This window comes from Chiloscyllium punctatum, chromosome 6 (genome assembly GCF_047496795.1).
Source record: "Chiloscyllium punctatum isolate Juve2018m chromosome 6, sChiPun1.3, whole genome shotgun sequence".
Taxonomy (NCBI): Eukaryota; Metazoa; Chordata; class Chondrichthyes; order Orectolobiformes; family Hemiscylliidae; genus Chiloscyllium; species Chiloscyllium punctatum.
The window spans coordinates 77,623,848-77,644,384 of record NC_092744.1 but is presented as its reverse complement, the minus strand read 5'-3'; the positions used below and the strand labels follow the sequence as shown (position 1 = coordinate 77,644,384).

Here is a 20,537-nt window from a genome sequence, read left to right as displayed (position 1 = left end):
ATTTTGTACTGGTCAATAAAATTTTTAAAAACCTAGGAGTTTCAGACATCCTGACAATCTGAGAGCTGGCTCTGAGGGAGCTGGATCAGAGTCAAGGCCATGCCACCCTTTTATTGACCATCAGATCTGACAGTGCATTCCTTCCCTTTGGATGTGTATTGCTGTTAGAAATTCTCCTGAACGTAATGTAGGAACATTGACCCCTTATTGCCTCTGACACTATCCCAGTATATTTGGGTAACTAATGTCGCCCATTATAACTACTCTATAATGTTGGCATGTCCCTAATTTCCAAGCGGATTTGATGTTCTCCATCCTTCCCACTAATCAGTGGTTCATAGTCTACACCTTGCAATGTTGTTACGTACTTTGTATTCTTTAGCTCTTGTCAAATTAATTTTGTCTTTGACCCCTCTAAGAGACCCTCTTTCTTCTGAACTGTAAGGCTCTCCTTAACCAATACTGTCAACCCTCCCCTTTCCTTCCTTCTCGAGCTTTTCTGAATTCTTTTTAGTCAGGAAGATTTAATGCCCAGTCTCGACCCTCATGAGCTCCGGCATTCACTGAGTCGAAAGTTTAAATAGAGTCCATACTTCCAGAATTCCCTACCTGAGGCCAGCCACCTCCTCACCCAGGGCCCTGCTCTCTTTCTCAGCAGCCGTGAGCTGCACCACCAGGTTAGCTTTGTCCTTCATCAGTTCCTCTTTCTCTCTGCTGGCTCGGAGTAGCCCTTCGCTCTGAAGTTCTCCGTCCCGTTGCCTCTGGGTCAGCTGTTCGTTCAGAGCCTGCTTTTGCCTGTTTACCTGCATGGGACAGAGAGACAGTGACAGGAAGAGCCGAAAGCATGGGGGAAAAAAGACCAGTCAGTCTCCAAAGGGAAAAGACCGGATTGTGGTTAGAATGGGATCTGACTCTGGAAACCTAGAGTCCAACCCAACCCAGCTTTTGTTGCAAATTTATGGAATTTTCCATTTTCAGTCAGATGTCCAAGTTTTCGCGCGTTCTCTTTGTATCCCCGCCAAAGTATTGGAAGGGAGGGCCATCTGAATTTACAATTGCCCTTCAGTCCTGAAGAAGTGTCCTGCCTGAAACGTTAACTCTCTTGCTCCATGGATGCTGCCTGATCTGCTGTGCCTTTTCCGAAACCATGCTTTATCAACTTTGCAAAGTCTATCGGCAATCATGAGTTATGGTGGAAGACGTCATGTTCACTCTTTCCCTTTCCACAGATGCTGCCAGATCTGCTTCCAACATTGCCTGTTATGAATTGGGACCTCATCCACTGAATCCTAACACCATGCTCTTACTAGCTTGCCTTCCTGTAGCACCTTGAACAGGTGCTGCACAGGAACGGCAAACAAAGGGTTATTGCCAGGACTGCTAACCACCCGATTTGTAGGTTGGTTTCAAATCCAGGAAGGGAGTGGGGTATGATTCAGGATGCCTTGCCTGTTGAAGAGCTTCAAATCTGGGTCAGGTCAGAAGGGAACAATTTAGAGACGCCAGAGGAAAGAAGGTTGGAGACCTCATGGTGAAGGGAAACTTAAGTCCCAATAATAAATGAGGCACTCAGAGGCATGTGGCAGGGTATGTGAGGGTCAGTGCGGTGGGCGGTGGGGGAGGGGAGGGGGGTGGCGCCAGTGATGCAATATTGTTGGGGATGGGAGTTGATGTGGCCATTTGTGATGACTCCTTTGAAAGGTACCTGGAGGTAATTTATTTACCTTCTGGCACTAAGGAAACACGGCTGACCACTGTTAAAATCAATACCCAAACATCAATGAGGCTCTCAGCCTCAGCTAAAACCAAAATTGACCAGTTTGGAGTGGATAGAGAAAAAGGTTTCTCAGACTCAGCTTCCTGACTCAATCAAAAGCCATTTGTTTTGGTCAAAGTTGTCTCTACTAGGTCCAGTGAGCAAACGCTTGGTCAAAGAGAGAGTTTTTTTTAAGGCAAGTCTTAAAAGGAAGGGACAGAGACAGAGAGAAAGACAGAATTCAGAGACAGAGGATTTTTTTGGAGGGAATTCTAGAGTTAAGGATGAAACAGCCAAAGGCACTTTTACCAATAGTGGTTCTAATTCAAACCTGGGGCCCTCAAGTGGAGGAACACAAAGAGCTTGAAAGTTTGTGGAACTGGAGGAAGTTGAAGGTAAGGAGGGTTGAGAGCATGGAGGGCTTTGAAAGCTGTCTCCAGGCAAACAATGGCTCAGTGTAGGGCAAAAATCACAGGGGAGAGGAAAATGGTGGACCTGGTACAGGTTAGGATACAGCTGGGACACTTTGGATGAACTGACATGTGTACAAGGTAGACAGTGGGAAGTCTGACAGGACCACGTGGGAAAAGTTAAGTCTAGGGATAACAAAAACATGGATGCAGTTTTCAGTGTCAGATCTCCAGCTTGTACGATTACCACCACTGAATTGTTACAGGTCAATCTGATTTGCTACTGCTCTCAACCCCAGTTTCCTCCTTTGAGTCAATCCTCGAGACTTACTCTTTGGTCCTAAATGGAACATAGAATATAGAACAGTACAGCACAGTACAGGCCCTTCGGCCCTCAATGCTGTGCCAATCTTTTATCCTACATTAAAATCAGACTAACCAACATATCCTTCATTGTACTACCTTCCATGTGCCTTCCAAGAGTTGCTTAAATATTCCTAATATATCCTCTTTGACCTGGTGTCTCTTTTTGTGGCTCAGGATAATAATTTGTTGAATAACACTCCTATGAAGCATACTTGATAAGTGCATGACATTAAAGGTTCCAAATGGTTTGGTATAAATCAGTCCTTATATAGCACTGTTTTCCTTAACATCTCTACCGCTGCTGCCTAACCCCAAAACAAAAGGTACAGATTTCTTAACAGGAGTTGCTGCATTGGTAGTTTACCATACTACATCGCTTGCCCAAGCTGCTCCATACCTGCCCAAGCTGCTCCTGAAGCTGATCTCTCTCTTGTCGGACAATCACCATCTCACATTGTAGCTGTTCGCGGCTCTGCTCCACAATCTGCAGAGACTGATCCAGGCCGTGTTTCTCTGTATCCAGCTCCATCTTCTCCTGCTTCACACGGACCAACACATCCTGGATGTTAGCCTTTGCCTTTTCAATCTCTTTCTTCTGACCCTGCAGGGCTGATCTGTCACTTTCCATCTAACAGGAAATGGAAATATCAAGTTGTCATTACCTCCAAATTTTGGCCCACTTTGAATTCCAAACTGGCAACCTAAAATGTTGGAAGAATCAGTTGGAAGCCTGTTTAAAGGTTGTGGATTAAGGTAGATGAACTGACAGCACAAATCAGGATAAATAAATACAATCTCATAGCTATTACAAAAACAAGGTGACAAGGGGATCAAAGCTGAGAATTTAACATTCATGGAATTTTGATCTTTCAGAGAGACAGGAGGGATGGAAAAGCTGGTGGGATAGCACTGTTCGTAAAAGATAAAATGAAGACAGTTATGAAAGATGATTTAGGCTGCAATGGGGTTATGTAGAGGGATGATAGAGTCTATTTGGCATAGATAAGAAAACAGCAAGGGTTAAGAGACGTCGTTGGAGTAGTGTGCAGACCCCCAAGCAGTAGCCACTATGTGGGAAAGGCTGTAACATCAATAAAAAGCATGAGCACATAAAAAGTGTAGAGCAATATTTATGGGTGAGTTTAATCATCATATTGTTTGGGATTTTCAAATTGGAAAGGGTAGCTATGACAACCAATTCATAGAGTGCCTTCAGGATAGTTTCTTAGAGCTAACTACATTATTAATTTACCCTGATTTGCGCTGCCAGCTCATAACAGGTTACCTTGGATCTGGTATGGATGAAGAGGTGGATTTATAAATCACCTCAGTTTATGAGCTGAATAGTGATCAGAAATTGATCAAATTTAATTTTCAGTTTGAGTGTAAGAAGCTTGGGTTGGAAACAACTGTGTTTAACATAAATAGAAGGAATTACAATGAAATGAGGATAGAGTTATCAGGAGGCATTCCCCGACTCGCAATAAAAATACATCGCAGTAAGGTGGAAAAATGCTAAGAGTGATAAATCAACCATGGCTAACCAAGGAATTTAAGGAGAGTATTAGTTGAAAGAAAAGGCATATAAAGGAGGCAAAGTCAATGACAGCTCAAAAACTGGAACAAATCCAGAATTCAGCAAAAGAGAACCAAAAATAAGGTAAAGACAGAGAAAATAAATTGAGGGCAAACAAGTGAAGAATACTAAGACTGACAATAGAGCTTCTTTAAATAGATAACAGTTATGAGAAAGGTCAAAGTGAACACAGGCCCTTTAGCAGATGAAACTAGGGAGATGGTAATCAGAACAAGGAAATGGCAGGGGAGAAAAACAAACATTTTGTATCAGTCTTCAAGATACTTTGAACATCCTATCAATACTAAAGAATATGGGGGAGGCATCATCATCACTAGGGGAGTAGTATTTGACCAACTAATAAGGCTAAAGGTAAGTAAGACTCCTGGCCCTGATGGCAAGATCAGAAAAGAGGTTGCCACAGAGATATAGTGGATGCATTGGTTGTAATTTTTCCACAGATTCTTGGATTCTGCAGAAGTACAGAGGATTGGAAAACCGTCAATGTGACACCCCTATCCAAAAAGGCAAGGAGACAAAAAGTGGTAGTTATAAGCTGTTTAACCTGCCACTATTGTTGGAAATATTGAAATTTACTATTAAGGAAGTAGTAGCAGAACATTTGGAAAATCATAATCTAATCAAGCAGAGTCAGCATGGTTTCATGGAAGGGAAATTATGTCTGATTAATTTAAGGGAGATTTTTTGAGGAAGTCTCAACTAGAGTGGATAGAGGGGAACCAGTAGATGTGCCACATTTGGACTGCCAGAAGACATTCAGCAAGGTACTGCACAAAAGGTTATGCCATTAGATAAGGGCCTACAGTATTGGAGGAAGTGTATCAGCAAGGATAGAGAATTGACCAATGGGCAGCAAGTGGGGATAAGGGATTCTTCTTTTTCAGATCTATGATCTGACCAGAGGGATTCCACAGGGATCAATAGTGGGAACACAACTGTTTACAATATGTATTCATAACTTAGAGGAAGGCAGTCAAAGTACTCTGGCCAAATTTGCAAACAACACGAAAGTAATTGGAAAGGCAGATTGCAGGCAGGATGCAAGCAGCTTACACAGATATATTGATAGGTTAAGTAAGTGGTCAAAAAGTTGGTAAATGGAGCCTAATGTGACAGAATGTGAAGTTGTTCATTCTGGAAGAGAATAACAAAAGAACAGGATATTATATAAATGGAGAAAAACTAAAGAAAGCTGCTATACAAAGGTACTTGTGCACAGTAAACCGAAAGGCTAGCACTCAGGAGCAGAAGGTCAGGAAGGCTAATGGAATGTTGGCCTTTACTTCAAGGGGGCTGGAGTATAAGAATTGGGAAGTCTTACTGTAACTGAACAAGGTGCTGGTGTGCTGTGAGCAGTTTTGGTCCCTTATTTAAGAAAATATATAATTTCATTGGAGGTAGTTCAGAGAATATTGGGACTTATTAAGAGTTTAGAAGAATGAAGAAAATGATCTCATTTAAACATTTAAGAATCTCAACTGGTTTGACGGGATAAATGCTGAGAGGAGACTGACTCTGTGCTGGCTGGGCCATAGTCAGTGTGTTACTGTTAACCTGGGACAATCAGGAAAGTCCTGGAAAGAAAAAGATATAACCAGGAGATAGAAAAAGAAAGTAAATAAATGCTGAGAGGATGTTCTCCCTGCTAGGAAAGCCTGAGATTAAAGGGCATAGTCTCAGAATTAAGGGGCTTCAATTTAACACTGAGGAGGAATTTCCTCTCTGACGGCTGAAATGTTTTGGTACATCTTGCCACAGAGCTGCAAGGAAAGAGTGTTTGTGATTATTTAGGGCTGAGTTAGATTCTTGATGAGTAGGGCAAGGGGAAAGGGCAGGAAAGTGGATTTGAGGAGTGTCACGCCAGCCATGATCCTTTTGAATGGTGGAGCAAGCCAAGGGCCCATAGTTTTTCATATTTTTTATGGCCTTAAGCCACTGCATTGGAATTGAGCCCAATGCATTTCTGGCCTTCACATTGTGATCTACAAGTTACAGTTTGCCTTATGGCATCATGGAATGCATAACCTTCACGTGACTCTGTACAGCCAGAAGTCATCAAAGGGTGGACAGGAAAATTCTGTCAAGATCTTCTGGGATTGAACCAGTTAACTCACCTGGAAAAATACCAAACTTTTGGGTCAATCGACCTTTGACTGGTTCGCACACTGAAATCAGAACTATTAGAAATTGAAGCAGTTTCCATCAAACATATAGTTCAAATCATTTAACCATAAAAACAAAATCAAGTCAATTTAGGATAGACACATAGTTAAGGCCATAACAAAGAACTGGAGAGGAGGTTAGCAAAACTGGTTTATCCAGAGAGTGGTTAGCATGTGAAATTCTCATCCAGAAACTGTCACTGAGGTAGAATTTATAAATTATCTATAGGGAATAATAGAATTCTGTGTAAAAGAAATACATTGGCAAAGCGTGTCTTTTCTCAGTAATATTCTAATGTTATTCAAAGTCTTTCCAATTTGTACACATCAGGACAATACACGAGACAAGCCTTGTTCAAGTTAAAACTAGGCAAGTTGATTCTGATTGGTCAAGGAAATGCCCTGAGAAATTGACCAGCAAATAGCAGTCATCTATTTTAGTTGTATTGAAATCAGGGCTCAGTGTGTGTGTACATGTTCTTCATGTCTGCAAAGAACAGGGCTCCTGTACTCAAATATATAGTTTCTGTGACAATAAATCCCCAATAAAAACAACAATTTGTATTCATAGCCTTGCTTCAAAGCTGTCAATCTAAGTGAACTGACAGGCACCCTGCAGTGTAATCAGTCTTGCAGCACACACCCTGTAATGAACACTCTCAGGCTTGTGTCAACAGACAAAAGTGAAATCATAAGCGCTTTTTTTGAAAATTTGCATACATTTAAAAAATGCCAACTGATTTGAATGCCTTTACAGCTTAAACTGCTCTGATGAATTAATCCACATTTTATACAATCTAATGTGGCTTTTAACAATCTCCCAAAATTCTTTGACTCATCCCAAAAGGCAGCTCACCTCTCCAAACAGGTCGTCTATCATTCCAAAGAACTTTTGTTAAATTTAGATATTTAGAAGTGTAAAGACCGCAAGTCGTTCTTTGAACATCTCACCAATAAGAGTTGGATCTGACTGAAGGTTACTTGAGCGAATGGCCTAATTCTGCTCCCACATCTTTATGGCCTTATAGGCTACAGGGACAAGGCAGGTGAATAGGGATGAGGAAGATATCAACCACAATTGATTGATGGAGCACACTCAATGGGCTGAATGGCGAATTCTGCTCTTGCATCTTAAGGTGTTATGCTCCACTGTACCTTTGTCCTGTGCAGTTGACTCCATAAACCATGAATATACAGAACACCCAGTTCCAACCTGGTGAAAATCATTGGTAGATCAGGAAGGCACCTTTCTGATTCAGGCCTCCTGTACCATTTTGGATAAGCTAGAGATCCTCTCCACTATTGCAAAAATTGGGGCTAGAATTTCAGTCTGCGTCTAGTTACAGGAGCAAAAGGAAATCACCAGTTCATAGACACACAAAAACATAATTGCTATACGATGAATACAGAGGAACTCTGGTGGCTCAGTGGCAGTGTCGCTGCCTCTGAGCCAGGAGACCTGCTCCAGAGCAATGTGATAATATCTGTAAACAAGCTGATTTGAGAACATCTAGAATGAATACAGGTGATTAACAATGTAGAATATCTTCACCTGGAAGGTCATAGATACGAAATAAACTTGCAAGGAGGTGAGAAATACAAATTTGGCAAGTAAGAATATTAAGGGACTTGTCAAACAATTGGGTTACATGTTATAACACTATCTGCAACCCACTCTCTTTGAGTGAGAATGTGAGATTAAAGGAACTTCAACATTAAAGATGGAAAGTCAGGATTAAAATGCTGTTGTGCTGACAAAATGGCCTAGTAAACTCAATAGGCTGAGTGGTCTTCTCCTGTTCTTTGCACTCCTGCAAATGAATGGTGCCAATTTAGTACCAAATATTGGAGGCAGCAGCATTGGCCTAAGTGCTGAGGCCACCTTGTAGGGCAGCACTATCCAATCAAAAGCAATTTTCAATGAAGGTATGTAATTTCAGTGTCAAGAGAAAGGTTAATACACAAAGGCTATGATACAGTTCAAATATGATTGTTGTAGGTTTTAAGTTTAAAAAATTCATTTGATGGGATGTGGGCATTGTTGGTTGGCCAGCATTGATTGCCCATCCCTAGTTGCCCTTGAGAAGATGATGGTGAGTTGCCTTCTTGAACCGCTGCAGTCCACCTGCTATGAGTTGACCCAAAATGCCATTAGGGAGGCCAGCAACAATGAAGCAACGGCAATACATTTCCAAGTCAGGATGGTGAGTGATTTGGAGGGGAACTTGAAGGTGGTGGTGTTTCTATATATCTGCTACCCTTGTCTTTTTAGATCGAAGTGGTCATGTGTTTGGAAGGTGCTGTCTGAGGATCTTTGGTGAATTTCTGCAGTGTATCTTGTATCCACTGCTGCTACTGAGCGGCACTGGTGGAGGGAGTAGATGCTTGTGGATGTAGTGCCAATCAAGCAGGCTGCTGCTTTGTCCTGGATGGGATAAATGGATGGGATATTGCATGGGAATTATACAGGGAGCAACATTCTCTAATCCAATTCACTAATCTTGTTTGGTGATAAATTTGAATAAGATTAACTGGCTGTTACAGTGGCATCCAATCTGGGTAGAAAAATTAAAAAAAACAAATATCAACAAAATACTACTTTCTTCCAAAAGTAGATGTAAACAGTTAGCTAGCACATGAACTTTAAACAAAAACATCAAGTGTGATCTTTGCCCAAAATGATTGCCAGCCAAGCATGAAGTTCAATGACCCTGGTTGCTGTGTTAATAACACACTGAGTGATGTTCTTAATGTAAAATATTTAGGGTCACAATAACCTGCATACCTATAGCAATGTGATATTTCTTCAGCACAAGTTTCAAATTGCCTGTAGGGTGCGACTGAGTAGGCCTTTCGTCTCGAAAGTGGAGAAGTCATCTCTTTTATACATAAGACTCTGGAACAGCTTGAAAAGATGTGTTCTGGGACAATGTTTCTCCAGGTCAGGGAGATAAAAACCAGGGCTTGCAGTCTCAGATGAAAAGGATGGCTACTTAGAACTGAATGGAGGTGAAATTCCTTGATCACTCAAAGAGCTGTGAATCTTTGGAATCACTGCCATAGAGACAACTGTGAACATTCAGTTGGTAAGTCTGTTCAATACAGATTATGATAAATGAAAGGATGTTAAGGACATCAAGTGCTACAGTGATAATGCTGGACTCCGAAGTTCAGACTTATACCAGCCAGGAACTTATTGAACGGTGGAGCAGACACCAAGGAACCATCAAGGTTGAAACATCAAGGCTCACTATTGCCAGAATTATTTTTAAAAAGTTAGAGAATTCATAAAAATACACAGAATTCCCTATTTTCTGTACTTTAGACCTAGTTTATCAGAGAGCACAGACCAGGTTTCTGAACAATGATTACTATTTATTACAAATAAACAGATTCTAGTGACATGCAAATAATTGTGAAGCATCAACATAACTATAAGCTAAAACTCTAACCTTTTCATAAAACTTACTTCCTACACACATACAGATAGACACCAAAAAAAGTGCTATGGGCTGAGGAATATACTCAGAAGACTGCTCTGATTTAGGACACAGAAACATCCAGTCCTTTCAAAACAGGAACAGCTAGTGATGATGGAGAAACCAAAGAGCTGTCACAACTAGAATTAAGACTTTTTGGACCTCACAGTAGAGGACAGCATATTGTTATGGTGAATAAGAGTGAGCAAAGGTGCCATCAAATACTAACTGAACGCCACTAGTGCCATCCAGGCCTCTCCAAAATGAAGATGTTGGTGAGAAATTATTTCTGGTAGGCCAGGCTTGGATGTAGACATAGCCGCGTTGGAGGGGCAGTGCCCAGAGTGATAACAAGGGCAGAAATTAGCACCTTCAGCTCCCGCAGATTCATGGGAATGGCCGGGTAAACCCTGGACTCGGTTGCATGTTGACTATGCAGATCCTTTCATGGCTTCAACATTCTCAGTCACTGTGGATGCCCACTCAAAGTGGTTGGATGTGCAGAGAGTTAATTTGTCAAACATGGGGTCGACAATAGAAAAACTGTGAGTATCTTTTTCAACAAAACCGATTCCTGGAAGTGCTAGTCATAGATAATGGACCATTGTTTACCAGCAAGGAATTTGGTTATTTCTTAAAGTTGAATAGGTTTTGACATACAAGGACAGCTCCATATCTCATCCAATGGCCTTGCAGGAAGAGCAGTCCAAAGTTCAAAGGCTGGCTTGAAGAAACAGCCTACAGCCTCACTGGATAGTAAGCTGTCATGGTTCTTATTTGACTACAGGACCACCCCACATGCAACTTCAGGGAAGGCACTGTCAGAATTGCTAGTTGGAAGAAGACTCCAGCACCAGGTTAATCTTTCGGATACCTTGGGGAGTAGGGGGTGGAGGTGGGGTTGGGAATGAGGTGTGGGGTGGGGAAAGCTGGAGGATGGTATCAAGAATGCCAATACTAAACACAAGACTCTGCCAAGCAACAGACCCAGGTTTATAGCGGGGGGACAAAGTTTGGTGTAAGAATCACAGAAATGGCCCCGCATGGGTAATAGGCATGGTTGACACGAGGTCAGGACCAGTGATGTATAAGGTTCGGGTGGGTGTGACCATTCTGAACAAGCATGTGGACCATAAGGAAGCAGCAAGTTCACAAAAGCTATGGGAGCAAAGCTTGCCCTGCCTCTTGGAACAGTCGGAAATCCCATTGGAACCTGTGGATTCATCCTCTCTCCGTTAGGCATTTTTGAGTGCTCTGAATCCACAATGGAAGTAGGCACCTTGATGCCTTTGCCGCCAGGAGAGGAGAGTGAAAGTTTAGCGAGTCTCTCCAGGAGTAAGAGATCAGAACCTTGCATTACACGCCATCCATATCGGACATTGAGTCGGAGGAAATTACTCAGATGGATGAGGAATGTAGTGATTGTAACTAGGTCAGCTAAGTGAACCTCGTAGAATGTGAGTTCCTTAACTGGGGCTGTTAATCTGATCCAATTAGAGAGACTTGAACAACATATAAAAAAAGGCAATGTCAGAGAAGCTGACACTCTGGTCCCTGACTCTGAATGAGGCAGTACTAAATTGAAGGACTATTCATGAGTAAATAAAGGGAGACTTGGGGATGGAATACTGACCTCTGTGGAGTTATTTCAATTGTGATATTGAGGCCACTCGCAGCTTTAAATGATCTCCTAATAATGATAATACTGGTATCATCTCCTCAGGTACATCAACTAAGATTAGGAATCGAATCCAATGCATTTCTGGCTTTCATATTGTGATCTATATGCTACAGTTTGCTGTTTGGCATCATGTAATGTATAACCCTCATCAGCCTCATGTACAGCAAGAGGGAGTGTGTATGGGAAAGTGACCCCCATTCTGTGATGATCCTCCGAGATTGTCTCAGTTAACTCACCCGCAGGAGGATACGGTTCAATTCAACCTTATCCTGAGCTAATCCTTCATTTAATGTGCTCATCTTAGCAAGAGTGTCTCGCAGAGCGTCTTCTTCGGTCTTCAGCTTGCTTAAGGACAACTCTAAGTCTGCGTTAGTCAGCTCAGCCTGAATGATGAAAGGAGGAGTATCAATCAGAAAAATAGTATTAATGGGGGTGGGAGGAGAAAAAAAAACAAACAAATTGCAGAAAAAACGATGGAGATTAAATAAAACCATCCGTGGCCACAGAAGACAGAAAGAGAATTCAATGTCTTTATGAAACCTATTACATGCATTCAAAGAAAAACAATCTTTAGAAAGAATTTTTCTTAAAGATACAGCTGTTACTAGAAAGAATGCATATGGATTCTATTAATCGAATGATCCAACATTAGACTGCATCAACAAAGGAATACAAGCACATGTAAGCTTGCTTTAATACGAGTGGGCCAATACCTAGTAAAACAAACACAATGTCTTGCTAAATTGAAAAATAATTTTAAACAGGAGTTAATCCAATGAATTTAAAACTTTAGAACCCAAATCAATAATACGAATGTCCTGAAGTAAAAATAAATTTGAATGCAGCACTCATAACTCATGCAGTCCAGAGACTGCAAGAATTAAGTTAATAATGAAAAAGTATTGTATAGTCAACACGGACTTTCAAAGTCTCAGATGCCAGAACTCATAATTGGTTGCGGTTACCATTGTTTTCCTTGGCTCCCAGAGGTCATTCTCACTTTCTATCACAGTGGTTTAAATCCAGATGATTGCAATACTGTGTCATAGAATCTATTGTCAGGTGGTCTTGCATTTGTGCAAGCATTCGATTTGAATCTCTGAAAAGTGCTCCCTCTCACTTTACACCCCTTAAATGTTGGGTTCTCACACTTTATACTGCACAAACATCCCCTTGAAACTCATGATCAGCTGTGGGCTTCTTGCACTCTGTGCCACGTACCTTGCTGAGAGCCTCAGCCAGGTCTACCTTCTCATTCTGTAAGACTTCCTTCTCCAGTGTAGCTTTGTTCAAGGCTTCTTTAACAATGACCAACTCTTTTCTCAAAGTTGAGTTCTTGCTTTCTATTAGCTCCAATGCCTTCTGCCTGCAAGAATTAGTATAATTAATGATATCCAGAAGACATTAAAGAATGTCATTAGAGAAGCATCTTAACATCCCATAAAATGATTGCTGTCAAGTCTTCCTGGTTGTATTTGAAATACTTAAAGAATTTATTGAATCCAAAATCCAAATGACTTAATTCGACTGTTATTTCTTAAAGGTAGATAAAATCACAGCTCACTGGGTCAGTGTGCCCCATTGTCTTTCCTCATTCTTCCTGTCAACACATATAACTTTTCTTCACTAAATTTAATCTGCCATGTCTCTGTCAATCAATCACTCTGGAACTGGTCTCCTGAAATCTGTTGCAAAGCATCCACATTGTTTACTACTTTGCAAAATTTCCTATCAATAGCAAACTTTGAAATCACGCTTTCCAAGCCAGCCCAGGCTGTCATAATGTTAATAATGTCAGGAACAGTGGTAATTCTAATAACAGTCTCTGTGACTCCATCGAAGCACCAAAGGAAATAAATAACCATTGGATCATCTGCCACAGTTGCTTTAATCAAAAATGTAGTGCTTTATTGTAGCCTTCTCATAAATGCAACAATAAATGCAATGCACTTGTCAACCCTGTCCACTGCTTTAAAAGAACGAGATTACAAATCTCTGCTTACTTTTATTAACCCATACTCTCCAAAATGGGCATTCATTTAATTCTTGATTATTTTCTGTAAACATCAGTCACCATCGATATCAGATAGATTTGCCTGTAGTTGCCCAATTTTTCTTTCTCTCTCTCTCTCCCTTCATTTTTTACTCTGAGATGTAACAGTTCCAATTCTCTATGCTGTGGAATTACCCCCCATTTTTTGGAAGATTGTGGCCAGAGCCCACATAATCTTTCACTTTCTTGCTGCTGTAACACAGGGTGCATGTGTCCAAACTGAGTGATATTTCTACTTCGAGGATTGCTGACATTATGTACCAACTCTTGATCTTTTTTCACCCTATCCAATATCTCTACTGCCTCATCTATTATTAATACATTCACAGCATCCTCTTCTCTCGATACAAAGTCTTCATTTATTATCTAAATCATGCCATCTGTCTCCACAAGATGATCCTTCTGGTCCATAATCCATTTCCTTTTCTTTGACGACTACTTAATTATTCAACTGTTTGTCAATTATTTTTGGTCCCACTTATGTTTGTCACTAATCTATTCCCACTTATCCGCTCCAGCCTCCCCACCGACATATCACATTTACCCCCACCCCATCAGCATCCACCTATTGCCTTCCCACCTACCTACCAACTCAGCCCCACCCCCACTCCCATTTATCTCTCATTCCCCTTCCCCCTCCACATTCCTGATGAAGGGTTTATGCCCGCAACGTGGACTCTCCTGCTCCTGGGATGCTGCCTGACCTGCTGTGCTTTTCCAGCGCCAATCTTTTCAGCTCTGATTCTCCAGCATCGGCACCTTCACTTCCTCCTATACCCATGTTCTGTCGTCTAGACCCTCTTATTTCCTGTTTCAGATATCTTCTGTACTTCCTCAATTCTGCTTGGTTCTCTCTAATGAATCTTACAATTGTTATAAAATTGTTTTGTGTGCCTCATTTTAATCTTTATATATTTAGGTATAATTTCTTTCCCTCACCACAAAAACCATTTGCTTCACCAAAGTTTTGATAACGAGCTGTAATATTCTTTTCTAAATCTACTGGATGTTGTATTCAGTGTGACTTTGCTGAATACAGAAGACCCTGAATCTATCGATGGATCCCACAGACTCTCATTCCACAGCCACGGGACGCACACAAGACTGCACAAGAGAGAGAGGGGTCCAGAACAAATCTCTCCATGGACTGGAATCATCCTGCACTTATGAATAACCGTATATCAGCCATAGGTGCAAAGTCGAAAGGAACTCTTCCATTCCCTAATTCCTAGCTTGGGTTTGTTCCCAGAAGGAAAAAAACAACAGAAAGAGCAAATAAGACATACTGGTCTGACTCGTGTCTTTACACCACAAAATGGAGGCTCAGTACATGCCTCAGTGATTAGCACTACTGCCTCACCATGACGGAGACCTGGGTTCGATCCTAGCTTTGGGTGATTGTTTGTGTGGAGTTTGCACGTTCTTCTGCGTCAGCATGGGTTTCCCCTGGGTGCTCCGGTTTCCTCCCAGACTCCAAAGATGTGCAGGTCAGGTGGATTGGCCATGGTAAGTTGCCCTGTGCTATGTAGGCTAGGCAGATTAGTTATGGTAAATGCGGGGATGGAGGGTTGGGTCTGGTTGGGATACTCTGAGGGTAAGTGCAGACTCAATGGGCCGAGTAGCATCTTTCCACAGTGTGGGGGTTCTGTGATTTTATTAATTTCCAAGTATTACCTTTTCTTAAAACACATCTTCCCTCTGGGCTTAAAGTTAAAGGAGCAGAATGGTTAACATCACCATTGATATTAATTTATTAATGTGTCTGCTTACCCTCTCTCAACTTCTTTCTTGGCTTGTTCTTTGTCTTTGTGTAACTCCTCCTTCTCATCTTCCAGGTGATCTCGCTGGCGTTGCAAGTCAGCGTTCACGGCTTTCGCATGCTCTACATCCATCTGCAAGTTATCGATTTGTTGGTTCAGAGAATGTACCAACTTCTCCAAGTTACCTTTCTCACTGAAGGGATTGGGGTCAGGAATAGGGGTGGAGGGAGGTGGGGGAGAGATGCAGGATGGAAAAGAACCTTTTGAATGTATCTCATTAACAGCTGGTATGTATATGATTCACAATTGTTAACAGCAAAGAATTGTCACAGCGGTAGCATTGACAAGCAACTACAATGGTACAGATTTGAAATCATTGCAGATATCTGGGGTGAGCTGTGATTGACTGATATCAGCATTCTTAGAAAGGAAGACTCAGGAGATACAGATTTCTGAAGAGCCAATGATTTTCTTACCTGTAGTTTTACTGGTAGAAAATATCAAGTTGGAATTAGTCAATTTACTGACCTCTAATCTATGTGAGTGCTTAGACTGTAAATTGGATCGTTCCACAGTACTCTGACATTTTGAGACAGAAGATTATAGGTTCAATTCCTATTCTGAGAACCAAGCACATAATCTAGGCTGATATTTGAGTGTGAAGATTTTCATAGGTATAAGGAGCAGTCACATTTGATTTAACAATGGCAGAGGTGTGAATATTAGGTATTATAACTATTTTTCTCTGTTTGATCTATGTCAGTGTTTTCATTGAAAGTTATGCAAAGACGACCAAAGGAAGTCCAGTGATGGGTTTATGAATTTAAATCCTTTACAAACTGTTCAAGAGCTTGGCTGGATAAAGTTGTAGATGTTGATAAACTTATTTGTCAAAGGGGCAGCACAGCTGAAACTAATCCTCTTTTTATGTGGTTTTTGACCTAAAACATTAACTCTCTCCTCTACAAACATTATCTGAAGTTGCTGAGCATTTCCAACATTTCCTGTTGACATCTTCCATAGTCATGTAGGCATGCATCAGAACTCTCAGGTTCCATTTAAAAGCAATTAATAGACCTGCTGGTCCAGGACATGCAATTCTGAGCACAACGTTCCTTTTAACTTCATAACAAGCGCAGATTTGCCAATGCGAGATTATACCTATGTTTTCTTCAGGAAACCTGCCTTAAAGTGAGAAATAAGACTCATGATAAGATGTAAACCTTGGACTGTTTAGTTATAGTTACTAGTCAGTGGGAGTAGTGTATAAGTGTAGCTGGATCTTTAAAGAATTGCTTTAAAAACAAAAAAAAAACTTTGGATCAAATGTGAGCCAAAACACAACAGACTTACTAGGTGTTCATCCACCCACTGCCATCTCTACAAAGAGGCTTTGAGTTTCCAACTGGCAGAAATCCACAGAGCAACATTTCTTTCCTGACCAACACACGTGCACTCACATGAATAAACTCTACAGTCTCAAAGCTGTTGGGAAATGTGTTTCTTAATTTTATTTGGATGTACAGAATGGCATTCACTGTTCAAACACATTTCTAATTAACTTGCCGGGCAGCTGCGAGAAAATTGACTCAAATTCAGAGATCATCTTTGGCTGGTAGCCGTGGCTCAGTGGGTAGCACTGAGTCAGAAGGCAGTGTATCCAAGTTCCACTTCAGAGACGTGAGTACAAAAATCTAGGCAGACACAGCACTGCTGTACTGAGAGAGTTCGAGATTGGTTGTGGGGGTTGTCTTTTTGGTCAAAGGGATTTTAAAACCAGGCCACATCAGATGGATATAAAATATTCCATATCATTTTAAGAAGAGAGGGGAAGCTATTATTCACTTCCTGTCATCAAATCAAATCAACATGACCCAAACAGATGCATGACCTTACTTTGTGCATTTGGGCACGATGTCACACACATTACCACGGCAACTACACTTTGTAAAAGTATTTCATTGGCCTGGCAGGACTTGGGATATTCTGAGGTCCTGAGGCCAGTACCATTGTATTTGCCCCATCACAACCAGAGGCAGGGTTGTTTGGGATTGACTGTTCTCTGGCATCCTGCAACTCCTTTGCAGGTTGGTTTAGGTATCAGGTGCCACCCTGGGAAACTGAGAAAAGGGCTCTCATGATGTGGAGATGAGGAATTAAGCAGGAAGATTGTGAACTCAGAGGGTAGCCTGTGTGAGAAGGATTGAATGGATTAAGGGCAAAGCAGTATCATCACACTGAACTTGCTGGGAACAAAGAATCCTGCACTCTACTTGCGGAATTGCGGTTTATCAGTGACTCATTTCTGCTGGAGGCAAGACTCCGATTCGATTGGTCATTCTTGCCCCCAAATGTACATTTGGTAAGAGGTGTGTAGCTCTGACGTGTTGTCTGACAAAAGGCATCAAGTGGCCAGGATTTTACAAGACCTTGTGGAAAAGTTCCGCGAGGCTAAGGCAATTGGCTGTCAGTGTGATCCGTTTGCTGGGGGAGCACGTAAAATGTTTGCTCCAAGATGGTAGGCAGCTAATTTTCACAGAGAAGGCCCCCAATTAGAGACTCTTTTATCTTGCTGCCGATGGCAGCAGATGGTGTGGCAAATCTTCTTATCTTGGTGGGTGCGTGATACCAGATAAATGGAGGTGACCATCCAGGAGTGGCTTGGGGATGTCAGATCCAGAAAAGCTCTTGCAAGCAGGCACAGTGGTCTTCTGGATTTCCATCCATCTCACTGGAGGGCTTTCCAAATGAAACTTGACCTAAGGTTTTTTTTTGTTCGTTTGTTTTACTTGAGATCTTGAGATCTCTTGCTCATCTTAGCAGTGGAGGACCTCTCCTGGTGAGAAGGCTAAGGCTTCAGTGAGCAAACAGCAAGGAAAGCCTACACCACCGTGCCGAGATTAGACAGAGTGCTGATCACATTGTTGCCCACTGCCTGCTCCATTTAGGTGGAGGTCTGTCCACGTAACGGCGTTGACTGCGCCATTGCCAAAATTCTGAAAGCGGACCTCCTTAGATGGAAACGAGCCTCCCTACTCCATGGGCCAAGCAGCCTCTTCATTTCTGGATCCACAGCTGGGGAAGCTCCCCCACTTCCCCCTCGCCCTCCCGCCCCACACACACCCCACTTCCAGCAGCAGGGTCAAGCTGCCAGCCAATTGGCACAGCTTCATGCTGTTTTGTCGGCACCCACTGCCACCTGCCGGCAACTGGTAAAATCCTGGCCACTCTATGCATTTGTAGGAAGATAGTTCCAAGCTGTAGAACTCCCTCCGAGAGCAAATTCTGGGACAATAACAACTGAGTCTGAAATGTGCATCAGTAATAAACCACAATTTTGTAAGTAAACAGATTCCAGCAGCGAGGCGTTAGCAACCTGTTTCCCACATTTCAGTGAGATAATATCTGTCTTACAATAAATTTGTTCTATCTTTCTCTCTCAGGCTGCTCTCAGTCTTACGGATTTTGCAATTAGCAAGTGCAGGGCTCAGCAGCCACTGAAATCGGTATGTGTGACCCTCAAAATTCAGGTCAATAAGTACACTATTTGATTATAAATAGTGATGCCAGGGAAAGGCTGAATCCTGGATTCAGTCAACTCACTTTGATTATATCTTGAAACAAAATAAACATCTTTAACACACAGTGGCACAGCCTTGAAACTTATTCCTTGGTACATTCTGTCTTTTCCAGAAGTATGCCAAATCCCACCTTCCAATGATTTCCAGAGAGGATCGATAGCGCGCTGCATCCCTCTTGGCATCATCCCGGGCCCGGCCTGAAGACTCCAATTCATCTTTCAGCTTCACCATCTTCTGCTCGAGTTGCCTCCGCTCACTCTCACTCTCCCCCAGCTGCTTCTTCAAAGAACTGACTACATCCTGAACAGCGTCCAATTTTCCACAAAACTCCTGAAAAAAAAATGGCCACACTTCACTCATGACAAACTGACTCAATGCACTAACTTTCCGCTGGCACAATCAGTTGTCCCACATTAAACACCCAGAGCTAAGCAAGAATTCCTCACCATCTGGAAATCCTTTTTAAAAGTCACGCATGTGCAAGAAAGAATGACCAACATTCACAAATTTCTACCTTGATTAATTCTACTCACTATTGCTGCTGAAGGAGTAATTGAGCTGAGAAACGAAAAGAAATTAAAGTGACGGAATTGCAAGTCAGAAAAGGCAGGGTGGACAGTGATTGATCATTTCCCACAATACAATGGGACAGTGTACAGGAAGGTTTACCTTGCATCCAACTCATAGTGCATATCACAACCCAATAACACACAAGAGGCTCAATACCATCCAGGACAAAACAGGCCACTGGATCAGCAACCCACATACTGTCTTAATAACTCTCTTCCTCCACTTCACATAATAGCAGCAGTGGGTACCATCTACAAGATGCACTGCAAGAACTCACCATGAATCCTCCACCAGCACCATCCAAACCCATGATCAAACATGCAGAAGGATAAGAGCAGCAGATGGGTGGGAGCATCTGCAGGTGACCCTCTGAGTGATTCACGATTCGGAGATGAAACTTTATTGGCCATTCCTAGACTGTCGCTGGGTCAAACTCCTGGACCTCATGTCTGAACAGCTCTTGGCCCTCCATAACACAGGCTACAACAGTTGGAGGCAGCAACTCCCCATCACTTTCTCAAGGACAGTTAGGGATGGGCAATAAATCCCCAGTCACAACATCTACATTCCATGAATAAATAATAATTTAAAAAGTACCAAATCTAAGAATCTCTGATTAGACATTGCAAAGAGACCTTTATTCTTTATTGGTTTTAATCTTGCTCACCTGGTGGAAATTGGGAAGCTGGGCAGTGAAAATGGAACTTGGAGCTTGGTTCTCTACTGCGACGGTGGCCTTTCTTCATATCAACTGGTTATGGTTGCAGGTGATTGCTTAAATTCATGAAAATTGGACTCGGTTTATGTGATGGGGACCACAACACATTGAGAGTCTGAGTGGAGAAGTTGCACTCCTGTCAGAACATAGAACAGTACAGCACAGTAATGGCCCTTCAGCCCTCGATGTTGTGCTGACTTTTTATCCTGCTCTAAGATCAAACTAACCTGCATTTTACTATCATCCATGTGCCTATCCAAAAGTCGCTTAAATGTCCCTAATGTGTCTGACTTTACTACCACTGCTGGCAGTGCAGTCCACACATCCACCACTCTGTGTAAAGAACCTACCTCAGACATCTCCCCTAAACCTTCCTCCAATCACCTTAAAATTATGTCCCCTTT

General features: G+C 42.0%; 1 protein-coding gene across 1 annotated transcript in view; it reads right to left on the bottom strand.

The window, feature by feature from the left end:
* crocc2 (ciliary rootlet coiled-coil, rootletin family member 2) overlaps positions 1-20,537 on the bottom strand; it is a 296,172-nt gene that overhangs the window by 149,673 nt on the left and 125,962 nt on the right. Inside the window, exons 13-18 of the mRNA XM_072573057.1 lie at positions 18,976-19,175; positions 15,275-15,457; positions 12,673-12,817; positions 11,688-11,834; positions 2,930-3,160; positions 610-803 (exon numbers count right to left, since the gene is read on the bottom strand). Of these exons, the coding sequence (XP_072429158.1) occupies positions 610-803; positions 2,930-3,160; positions 11,688-11,834; positions 12,673-12,817; positions 15,275-15,457; positions 18,976-19,175 (1,100 nt within the window). The remainder of the gene's footprint in view (positions 1-609; positions 804-2,929; positions 3,161-11,687; positions 11,835-12,672; positions 12,818-15,274; positions 15,458-18,975; positions 19,176-20,537) is intronic.